Source organism: Ascaphus truei, chromosome 3 (assembly GCF_040206685.1).
Source record: "Ascaphus truei isolate aAscTru1 chromosome 3, aAscTru1.hap1, whole genome shotgun sequence".
NCBI classification, from domain to species: Eukaryota; Metazoa; Chordata; class Amphibia; order Anura; family Ascaphidae; genus Ascaphus; species Ascaphus truei.
The window spans coordinates 290061540-290073556 of record NC_134485.1 but is presented as its reverse complement, the minus strand read 5'-3'; the positions used below and the strand labels follow the sequence as shown (position 1 = coordinate 290073556).

Genomic DNA, 12017 nt, shown 5'->3' with positions numbered 1-12017 from the left:
CCAACAACATCCAAATTATATACTCGATACTTTTCTTGCTGTCAGCAGCCCTTCAACTGATCTTGGCAATGCTGTTTATTTTACTCTGCTGTAACGCTGCTCGTTTACACAGCTGTAACGCTGCTCGTTTACACAACTGTAACGCTGCTCGTTTACACAGCTGTAACGCTGCTCGTTTACACAGCTGTAACGCTGCTCGTTTACACAGCTGTAACGCTGCTCGTTTACACAGCTGTAACGCTGCTCGTTTACACAGCTGTAACGCTGCTCGTTTACACAGCTGTAACGCTGCTCGTTTACACAGCTGTAACGCTGCTCGTTTACACAGCTGTAACGCTGCTCGTTTACACAGCTGTAACGCTGCTCGTTTACACAGCTGTAACGCTGCTCGTTTACACTGCTGTAACGCTGCTCGTTTACACTGCTGTAACGCTGCTCGTTTACACAGCTGTAACGCTGCTCGTTTACACAGCTGTAACGCTGCTCGTTTACATTGCTTTAATCCTATTGTACTAATACAGGTAGTCCTCGCTATTCAACGTTTCACTTTACAACGCATGGCATATCCAACGCCTGAATGCGTTATCCAACGCTCACCGCCACTGATTAACATGGGACTCACTTTACAACGGTTTCACTATCCAACCTACTTCCAGAACGGCTTCCGTTGGATAACCGAGGACTGCCTGTAATTAATATTTGTTGGCATTAGAATAAAATTCACAGTTCGGCATGCGGATAAATGTACTAAATCCTTTAAGTAAATGTTGTTTGATAGCGGGGGAAGACCATTTTCTGTGATTTTTAAATGTATATAAATAATTGTGGATATTTTAGTGGATGCAGGTGTACACCAGCACTTTACTGTGTATCCTCATTTGATCTGTGTGCGATACTATGCCTGCTACACATACATAGTGGTATCTCAGAAATGTTAAGTGATTTTCAGAGCACAGATATTGGACCCATTCATCTACAGTACAGTATTGGGTACTGTATTAATGTGTTAGTAGAGTAGAGTGAGAGTTTAGGGCTTACTTGCTGATCCATAAAATACATTGTTTCTATTATTATTGATTGTAATCGAATTAAAACGCTCACTTTTAAACCTGCAACATGGTTTGCAGAAGAGCAAAGGGCACACAATGTAACAGTCTCTATATACATCTGAAATGAACACCCTCACCTCCTTGTTATCTGTAGAGTCTCCATGAACCCACACTGTAGCCTCCAGGTAGTTATCTCTGCTTGCTCGGAACGTCCCTTGTAGATATGTGCCAGATTTTATACCCTGCTGTAACTTTGACAAAGGTAGGTGTTCTGAAAAAAGAATCCTTCCACTTTCTACCTCATTCTAAGGAGACAAAAGAAAACATCATTACTATGCAGCGATTCTGAAAAGTTTGGTGGACTTCTGAGCTGAAAGAGAGAGCTTTGTTTTAAAATATTACTATATTTAATTAACATGATTATATATATATATATATATATATATATATATATATATAATAGATGTGTAATGTATCTATATGTAATGTACAGTATATGTAATGTATATCTATATAGTTATATCTATATATAACCACACCTTAAAAAGGTTACAGGTATCGTACAAATGCACAAGACTGGAAATGTATAGTGTGACCTATACCCATACCTCCTTTGGTGTACCACAAAATCACACTTTATATTCACGATATTGTTCCGAAATCCTCTGATTGCAGACACTCGTATGTCTCCTGAGGACTACATTTCTAAATCGCTCACACAAGTTTGCATGAGGAGATATAAAAGTGCAATAACTGTTCCTTTGTGTAAAAGCATAAAATAATTAATTGTCTCACTTAACCCTTTGAGCGCCCCATGCTGTACCCAGCACCCCAGGGGCACTATAACGTACGTGGTACGTCATTCATTACATTCTTGTTTTCTAGGGAAATCATGGTCACCGCTCTCATTGGAAAGTAACTTCCACTTCCGTCATGGGGGGGAGGGGGTCTGCCCTGTGCCTACCGGTCTACTGGCACTCAAAGGGTTAAACAACGTATTATCCTTAAGGTAGCAATGCAGGTTTCATTTTTTTTTTATTACAGTTTATTACTGGATTGAAGCAGAGGGTCTCTGGAGCGGAACGGTGTTCATTTCAGATCATGGAACCCCCTGCATCCAGAGATACCTCCGTAGTGGTGCCGGTATCTCTTCAGCAAGGACACTGTGTGCCTAATGAAATGGTGGCTTAAATGTCCTGCAGGGCAATAGGAAGCCGTGACATCATTCGGTGCGTCTTCCTATGGGCCAGCGTGACTGGATACGTTAAACTGCACAAAGACACCGGTACCGCTAAGGGAAATATCTCGGGAAACAGGGGATTCCCAGAGCTGAAACTGATACAGTGCCGCTCCGGAGACCCTCTGCTTCAATCCTGTAAAACAACAACACTAAATGAAATATGTATTGCTGTTTTAAAGCAATAATTTGGGTGTTCTGTCTTCTTTTTACCTGGGCCTCTGAGTGTTACTCAACCTCTACCCCTGGGGTGCGCCAACTGGGAGATTTTCCAGAGGTGGTGCGGCGGTTGCAGAAGCCCTGCGCTCTTCCCCAAGGCATTTAAATTAAATGCCGGGGGATCGCGTGAGGCCCCTGCAACGTCCCTGACTTCACGTGACCCCGTAGCGTCATTTGAAGCCGAAGACAAGGTAAGTAGGGGGCGTGAGCGGGGGGGGGGGGGAGGGAGAGCAAGCAGGGGGGTGCAGCGGGGAAAGTGTGCACACCCCTGCTCTAGCTCACCCTGCCAGAGGAGAAAACAAGATTAGGGAGGACATAGGTGGTCTCCTGCTCAGCACTTGGCGATATCACAGCAAACCCCTCATGTCTCAGCTTGCCATACTCACATGGTAATTAAAAATGATTCAGAAATATTATTATTAGGCTTTTAAATTATGTAGTAAAGGAAAAATAATCTAATTCTAAGTCTAATTTACCTAGATGTAATCCCTTGGCATGTCAGTGCCATTGGTTCATTTGTCGTAAAAAGGACTGTACTTTTAATGACAGAGGAATTTCACACCCTTGTGATGTTTGAGAAACTCAGAACACATTTGTAAGTAGTTGTTTTAGGATGATTGTTTTGTGTTTTTAGATGCTTTAGTTATTTTGTGTGTTAGGGTACAAAAAACAAAAAAAAAGGTCACGGACTGAATAAATCAATGACTTCCCTGCATTGTGCAGGGGAACGGGATGCGTATACGTCTACTGTGCGCCAACGCTGCCAGAGACAAGATTTGTCAGAAAACCCTTTAACTGGCAAACGTGGATAAAGTGAATGCAAAAGCCAGAGCCAGATCGATCAAAGAAACAAACTACTAGGGACAGCAAGGAGATTTATTTTTCTTTAATTCATCTTTTCGGACGCTTGTACTGAATAACATACTCCAGTTTAGCTTCCCATTCTTTCTTAGCTAAAAATCTCAAGTCAAGTAGCCTTTCATCAGAGAACAATGCTTACCTTCGGTGCTGGAGAGGCTTGCAAGGCAAGGAGATACTAGGCCCTCCAACACAAAGAGGGTTACATAAATGTTATAAATACAGAAAGTGAAAATACCTTTTCATCAGACACACATGCAAGCCGATCAACAAGTTCAGGATTAGCGACCAAACTTTTAATATATTCTTCACCTGGAGGGGAAAAAAAAAAAATGTATATTTAGAATTTAGCTCAATACAATCATGTGCAGACTGACACCTTATTTGAAAGTCTCATGTTTATTTTATATCTTAAATATAATTTTGCTTTCTTTTCTAAACACAGGATTAAAGCAGGGGGTCTCCGAAGCTGAACCCCATTCATTGAAACACCCTGCTTCCTGAAAAACTTACCTCTGTAGGGGGTGCCAGTAGCAGCTCCGGCTGGGCTTACTGGGGTTCATGTAATAGCGGCTTCAAAGCACCTGCATCTTGGAGGCCAATAGGAAGCCGTGGTGTAATCTGGTACGGCTTCCTTTTGGCCTGCTTACCCAGGACCTTTAAAACAGAAGAGAGATACCGGCACCCCATGCAGATGCATCTCGGGAAATAGGGGGTTCAAGAGTTGTAAGGAATGGGGTTCAGCTCCGGAGACCCCCCGCAAACCGCAGCGCTTGGATTTGTCCTACACATTCGGTAGCCTTTGCATTTATGTTAGAGAAGGAAGAAATTCCGGCGCTACTGCGCATGACAGACTCCACAGGTTCCCGGATGGATTCAATAAACTTTATTGGCAACGACAACACACTGGGGCTACACCACGATCTCCTCCTCTACGCGTTTCACCCTCTTACTAGGGCTTCGTCTTGGAGTGAAGAGACGTGGTGTAAGCCTGCAATTTAAAGTAAAAAAGCCCACGAAAAACGGCCATAATCTTTAACCCCTTCAAGAAAATTTACAATAGTGAATGCATCTGTATATACAGTGTTTTCAATTTGACTAAGAGCCACATGTACCATATCTGTATTGGCTGTTAGAGCCATATATAGCTCATATTTTCAATAATAAATAAGTATTAAATAAATAACTAGAAGGGTATATATAGAGGGTGAAACGCGTAGAGGAAGAGATCGTGGTGTAGCCCCAGTGTGTTGTCGTTGCCAACAAAGTTTGTTGAATCCATCCGGGAACCTGTGGAGTCTGTCGTGCGCAGTAGCGCCGGAATTTCTTCCTTCTCTTGTATCTACATTGATGGCTGCACGCAGGAGCGGTTTAGAGAGGAGCGGGACCCAGACCAGGAGCTGAGTTTTAGGTAAGGGTCATTGCCTTGCTCATATACTCCGGTCACTCTCGTGGGCCGTTATAGCTCCCTCTCATAGCCCCCATGACGATATTGACACCTTAGGTGCTTTTTGCTACTAACCGAAGCGCATGACATATTTTCTTGCAAGTTTGCATTTATGTTGCTTGGCTGTATAATGTGGAATTTATTAGAATATTCACAATCGTGACCCATGTTAAAAAGTCTACACTAAAGTATTTTAAAATCAAGACGGATTTGTCATTTTTGTTTAAATCAAAGATTACAGATAAAACATAATCAGTTTCTCATCCCTTACATTTCACAGCAACAGAGCTGTGAGATTAAAACTTGTGTGGGACAAACAAGCAATACATGCAGCACCTCTCATCATAGACTAATATTGTTTAATTAACCTTTCTATTTATTCCTATTAAATTATTTCCAGGCTTGGCAAGGCTTCTACATATAATTGGCCTTTGTTCTGTATCAGGGCTGTACAAGACGACAATTGGGGTGAGGGGTTGTATGGAGCAAAATGACAGCGGCTGCTATAGGACGTCTGAACAGTCACAGCTCTGACCCTTGAAGTCACCCCCAATAATGCCTTGTATAGCACTATGGGGCACAAGTTCAGGGAACAGAGCAGTAATTGAAAGTTCTGCTTTTGAAGAAGTTCTGCAACAGCCGCAATCTTTCCTGCCCCGCCCCCTGCGGTGGACAAGTCACTTCCCCGCGGTGGACAAGTCACTTCCCCGCGGTGGACAAGTCACTTCCCCGCGGCGGACAAGTCACTTCCCCGCGGCGGACAAGTCACTTCCCCGCGGCGGACAAGTCACTTCCCCGCGGCGGACAAGTCACTTCCCCGCGGCGGACAAGTCACTTCCCCGCGGTGGACAAGTCACTTCCCCGCGGTGGACAAGTCACTTCCCCGCGGTGGACAAGGGCAGATAGGTGAAATTCTTCCAGCCCTGTTCTTTATAAGGATATTCATTTTAAGTAGGTTAACGCCACCCAATTGGGTATATTGAACAAATTCAGCTTACACGTGTATGCCAAAATTCCTTCTTCCACTGCCTTCTCCTTGTTCTTTCGGTCATTTGTTATTAAAATGGTCTTGATGTTTGCCACATTCGGAGACTTTTGCAGGTGGTTATCGTACCATTTTGCTGCGGTTCTAATGGCTCTGTCATTGCGATCGTTGGCATTTTCCCCTTGCTCTTGTTCTATATAGGTTTCTCTGAGATGTTAAATAATTAAAAAGGTATTAACATTAAAAAAAAAAAGTCCCGATAAATGCATTTAGAACTTGACATTCCACACAATTTTACTTCAACCCATTGAAAACATCCATTATCTTTATTCTAATGTAATATGTGAAGAAAAGGGAAAAATAAAGCATATCATACTACCTATTTAATGTGACCAACAATGGTTTATAGTTTACACTACAGTATAGAAGCTTTCCTGCCTCAAAGAGTTCTTCCGGTAGAGTTAGATTAATCAAATAAATTAGAATATCAGAGAACCTAGCTAAGCTTTTTTATTTCCCGTGTCCTACTCCCTCTTTTCCTCATTCACTCCCTCACCCCCTCTCTCCTTTCACTCGCCCCTACCTTCCGTCAATTACCCCACTCACTCAATCCCCCCGACAAAATACATACCAAAAAATCCCACCCCGCAATACATAATAAAAATACCCGCTCCGCCAATACATATTAAATAGACCCCACCGCCCCAATACATTTTAAAAAGACCCCCACCACATCAATACATTTTTAAAGAGGCCCCCCCCTTCATACATATTTTAAAAAATTGGGCCGCACAGGTAAAATCATCATATCTCCCCCAGCACCCCTCATCATCATCCTCATAGACCCACCACCCTACATCCCTCATCACCCTTATATCACACCCCCCTGCATCTCCCATTGCCCTCATATCACCCCCCCTGCATCTCCCCGTCCCCCCCTGCATCTCCCTCTCTATATGCCTATCTCAGGCAGTGGAGGTGGCATGCAGGAGGCGGTTGCAGGGCAGAGGCAGCGAGTGCACACACGCACACCGGAAGTGCCGCACTGTTGGAGAGCAGCTGTGAGCGGGCTCGGGGGGGGAGAGTATGTGTGATATCAGTGTTTAATTTATTCACTGGGGTTACTGCACATTTATATTCACTTTTTAGTCACTTTCAATTTGCGCTATGAACACCTGGCTGTTTAGTACACTTCAATACTGTCCAACTCTTTGAGGTCAATACTGCACAACACTTGGGGATGGCGAATCAGAGGATAGTAATTCAGAAAAAATTTCCAGTTATCTCTGGAAAAATTTTATGCAGCAGACCAACCCAAATATTTTTATTTTATAACAGCAATGAAACCTGGCTACACCCTTCCTGTCACTCAGACACACACTATACCCCTGCCACAGTGTGAATTGAAAACAGGGGTGGGCAGAGTACAGGAGGGCTCTGACTAGGTCCGTCCCCAGCCCCCCTCACTGAACGGCTTTGATGACGCTGGGGAGCACTGTTGCCGGTTGAAGCGGTGATTGACACATCAGTCATTACTGAGCACAGCATAGGCTTTAGAAAATCACCAGGGATTTTTCCATCCCTGACTGAAACACCCTATTTTTAGCTCCAGAGACCGTGCAATTCCAGAGGTCCTTAACAGTTTAGTCGACTGCTCACTTCATAATTAATTCAACATGGCAGCATGGTTATCCAATAGGAAACCGCAATGTCATCCACTGCAGCTTCCTCTTGGCCCCCACAGTTTGGGGAACATATTCATTTACTGGGAGGGAAAGGAGAACAACAGCACCTAAAACTTTAAGCGTCTTGATAACTGGGAGGTCGCTGAAGCTGAAAATAGTACGACAGCCACGGGGACTCTCCAAATTGAATATTGTACACGAACCAATACAAATATAAACAGCAGTCGGAATTATCTTAATGTAAGATACTTTACCTATGATGTTCATTGGTAAAAGTATAGAAATATTTCTCCGGGTTACTGAACAGATCTCTAGTTCTTTTGTACACTGGTGCACTCCGACGCCTCACTTCCTGAAGAACAGTCTGCAGCAAAATCACATTCTGAATGACGGGATCTTCAAGGATATCAATCTAAAAACAAAGGAAAAAATGGATGCCTCTTCTGATAATTGTGCACGTTTCCACCATGCAGGAAAAAAAAACACCTAATTAATAGGAAAATAATAGGAGTACCGTTAACAAACATTTTGCCGAATTTCTATAACATGATATATTTTGGGCTTTAGACGTTTAGGGGATTGGCTTTGATGTGGATAAACTTGGTTCAAATACCAAAGTCATTCTCTTTGTGACATTGGGCAAGTAGTTGTACAAAAAAAAGAAGCTATTACAGTTTCTTAGCAAGAACTCATGGTAACTAAAATTCTACATACAGCACTGCATACATTAACGCAACATAAGAACAAATATTATTATATTACGTTAATGTCCAAGAAAACATTTTACTCCAATTATAAAGATGAAGAGTAGCAAGAAACCAGTGTGTTTCCAAAGGGTCAACCTGTTTATTAAGAAACAATAGCACATCTGCCCTATCAATAAGCAATATTAACATTTAATTTGAAGCTCAGATTACCTTGGATTATTTTAAAGTTGTGCCTGACACTGTTATTCTTGTGGTTGATTAAGTACTCCATTAATGCTACATGACGGTTATGATTAGAATTAATATAACAATAATGGAATAAAAGGATATTTTGGCGAATACAGAATAGCATTATTAGCCAACTATTGTGACCTGAAGAACAACTAAGCAATGATATCACTGTATTGTATTGTATGTCTTTATTTATATAGCGCCATAAATGTACATAGCGCTTCACAGTAGTAATACATGTCATATAAATAACAAATATAAATAACACATCATGGGAATAAGTGCTTCAGACATACTGTAAAAGTAACATTAAGGAAGGAGTCCCTGCTCCAAGGAGCTTACAATCTAATTGGTAGGTAGGGAGAACGTACAGAGACAGTAGGAGGGAGTTCTGGTAAGTGCGTCTGCAGGGGGCCAAGCTTTATGTATCATGTGCCCATGTATCACTAAGCATGTCATATGCAACAGCAAACATAGCAAATTAGCGGGCAAAACTTGTGGGCATTTAGTGCATTGTACTAGTGTGGTACCTGGTGAAGCAGCACGTTGGTGTCTGGCAGCAGGTAGTGAGGTGATGGGCAAAGAGAGCTCTGCAGAATGGGCTCCAGCTGTAGGACAGGGGCCTCCTGCTGACACTCGTCACAACCCCAGCAACCGCAGCTAATGTCATCTCGTAAGTAATGTTCACGGACAATCTTTAACACACCGCCGGAGCGAGTCTTCTTCATGAATGTCTTTGACTTCAACATTTTCTCGAGTCTCTGTTCCTCGTGCAAGATCTATGAAGAAAATGTTCAACACAAAATCAATCAAGAATATAAAATCGATCAAGAGGAGACAGAGAGATGTTTTACAAGTATAGCCCCTGTATCCCTAAGGGGATTGTCACATGCTGCGGCTTAATCAAGAGGGCGGCTGCATTTGCAATTAAGGCCTTTTCAGTGCAAGGGAGCCTGCGCTGGCAGTTTTGAATAGTTCTAAATAGAGACAGTTAAGAGAAGCTGCAGTTACATGTTGCTAGGCAACCAGTGAAGCTGTGAGAGATGACAGTTTAGACAGCTTTTAAAAAGGGTTAGGAGTTGGCACTGGGAGCCGGGGGTGTTAGGGTGTGTGTGCAGGGAGCAGTAGCCCCTAGCACTAGGCCTTGTTACCCCCAGAGGTCCCAGATAAGTTACCATTCCCCAGTTTGTGGTTGCTTCAGGGACAGGCCCTACGTAAGGAGATCTGCCCCTTTAGCTATTTGGTTAAGTTAGAAGCCACTCAGTAGTGCGCAGCCTGATTACTGGGTCTGGGCTCAGACCCCCCAGAGTTACATAGAGACTATCTTCGTGGAGGCCCAGCCAAGCAGTGACTGTGTCCTGCCGGCTACAGGCGGATCCCCGTCAAGGTACAGACGGTGTGGAGCTGTGGTGATATTATCCACGCTGGAAGTCACCCCACGCGTAGGAGGACATCACGTCGGATCAGACGGATCCATACCGGTTGTATAGCGGTACCCGCGGGCTGGAGCCCCGGGCAGGTATCTATAAATAGTGCACCAACATATCCAGGGATAGCGCTATCTCCATCACACGTGGGTGGGTTTGGACATAAGGTACTCTGGGGAATACTTATGTTGATGTGTGCACCCGGTGCACTTCTATGTGTACGGCTATATGCATTATTCTGTGTGGTACAGGTACCGAAGTTATTAGTATTAGCAATAGTAAACAGTTATTAGCATACACTGTGTGCGTGTCTTATTATTGTGGCTCCTGTAAGAGGACCATCCCACTCAGGTGGGAACCCTTACAGGTGGAGGCGCTGTAACGACGAATCAGGTAACCCCAGGCTCCCAGTGGCGGAGGTTCAGGTCTTCTGTGAGCCTATCAGGTAACGCACCACACCAGGTAACATAAGTGTAGATTTCCCCACATGGTCCCCATCTGCGATAGGGGGGGGGGAAGTGTTACACAAGTCACACACTTGGGCCCCCTAACCGAGAGGCAGCGACGCGCTCGGGCCCCCTAACCGAGGCAGCGACGCGCTCGGGCCCCCAAACCGAGAGGCAGCGACGCGCTCGGGCCCCCTAACCTGCTTGGGCTCACTATCCGAGAGGCAGCGATGCGCTTGGGCTCACTAATTTACATATACACACCTGGACAATGAACAGACAATCACATAGACGCTGACAATCAATGTGTTGATGTCCTCTCTCACATATAGGGCTACAATACACAGGAGGGTCACTAACCAGTAAAATAATATAGCCTCAGATTTAATCTCAACACAGCTAGCTGTCCTAAATAATAAGCAGGATACTGCGCTGCCTCTGCACGGCTCAGAGAGGCATAGATCACTGATATATATTTGATAGCTACATCCTCCCCCCTGATACCGGATCAGATATACCCACCTCTCGCGTTCACCCGGTAATCCGCTCTGCACCGGCGCAGCGCACACATGCGGGAAAAAGGAACAGGCGGAGCACACACATAAACACATCACATGGCCTGACAGGAACACAGCGAGGCGTGACACGCAAACGTGGAAGCGACGGATAGACGTAAAAATCACATGACGAAAAGGACCAATCAGTTCGCCTTTATTCCTAGTGATGAAAACAAGGACTGTATGTGTATGAATTAAAAACATGAGATTAGGGTAAAATCGCACAAAATTATTCTGAATAAGGAAAATATGTATTTCTAACCTCATTTGCCCTGGCATTTTTTACTATAGCAAGAGTTGCTGTTAGGGCTTTTCTTTATCATCCGCTCCCTATTAACAGCAAAAGGCAGCTTGCCCGGATCAAACATGCCTGGACACGCCTTCAAAGGTGATGACGTAAACACGCTCTGCTGTTGCCATAGGTTACAGAGTGGTTACACTTCCGACAGCAAACGTGTGCCTAAAAGAGGCGGGGTGATAAGAAGAGATGAATGTTCGGAGTCCGAGGCGGGGCTGCGCGTGCGCATAGCGCGTGGATATGTTTGGTTCTGTGTGGCGGGCGCTGTAGCGCGAGACATAACTGCTCCAGTGACCCAGAGGTGATCAGTGTTATGCGTTGTTATTATTATTATATAATCAGTGTTGTGTTATTAATATTATAATATAATATGTGATCAGTGTTGTGTTATTAATATTATAATATGATCAGTGTTGTGTTATTAATATAATGGGATCCGTGTTGTGTTATTATTATATGTAATATAATGGGATCAGTGTTGTGTGGTGGTGGTGATTATTATTATTATTATTATTATTAGTAGTAGTAATATAATGTGATCAGTGTTGTGTGGTGGTGGTGGTGATTATGATTATTATTATTATTATTAGTAGTAGTAGTAGTAGTAGTAATATAATGTGATCAGTGTTGTGTGGTGGTGGTGATTATTATTATTATTATTATTAGTAGTAGTAGTAGTAATATAATGTGATCAGTGTTGTGTGGTGGTGGTGGTGGTGATTATTATTATTAGTAGTAGTAGTAGTAGTAGTAATATAAGGTGATCAGTGTTAAGTATGTAACAGTGTTTCCCCCACCCAATCGCAGATAGGGGCCATTACAGAGTGTATGGTGCAGGATACCTGCTGGTAACAGGAGGGCTGAGTTGTCC

At 43.5% G+C, this 12017-nt stretch overlaps 2 protein-coding genes across 12 annotated transcripts in view; one reads left to right on the top strand and one right to left on the bottom strand.

Moving 5' to 3' along the window:
• DIS3 (DIS3 exosome endoribonuclease and 3''-5'' exoribonuclease) overlaps positions 1–11254 on the bottom strand; it is a 36383-nt gene extending 25129 nt beyond the window's left edge. The window contains exons 1-6 of one of the 2 annotated variants that reach the window (XM_075591008.1): positions 11111–11254; positions 8949–9197; positions 7735–7892; positions 5809–6002; positions 3602–3675; positions 1187–1354 (exon numbers count right to left, since the gene is read on the bottom strand). In XM_075591008.1, the coding sequence (XP_075447123.1) occupies positions 1187–1354; positions 3602–3675; positions 5809–6002; positions 7735–7892; positions 8949–9167 (813 nt within the window). In that variant the 5' untranslated portion in view covers positions 9168–9197; positions 11111–11254. Of the gene's footprint in view, positions 1–1186; positions 1355–3601; positions 3676–5808; positions 6003–7734; positions 7893–8948; positions 9198–10813; positions 10941–11110 lie in introns of those variants that run through there. The other variant, XM_075591007.1, reaches the window with a different exon arrangement.
• PIBF1 (progesterone immunomodulatory binding factor 1) overlaps positions 9519–12017 on the top strand; it is a 217420-nt gene continuing 214921 nt past the window's right edge. For 5 of the 10 annotated variants that reach the window (XR_012799924.1, XR_012799925.1, XR_012799926.1 and 2 more), the window contains exons 1-2: positions 9519–9937; positions 11271–11447. The gene's annotated coding sequence lies outside the window, so the exon portion shown is untranslated. The other 5 variants (XM_075591009.1, XM_075591011.1, XM_075591012.1 and 2 more) reach the window with 5 other exon arrangements.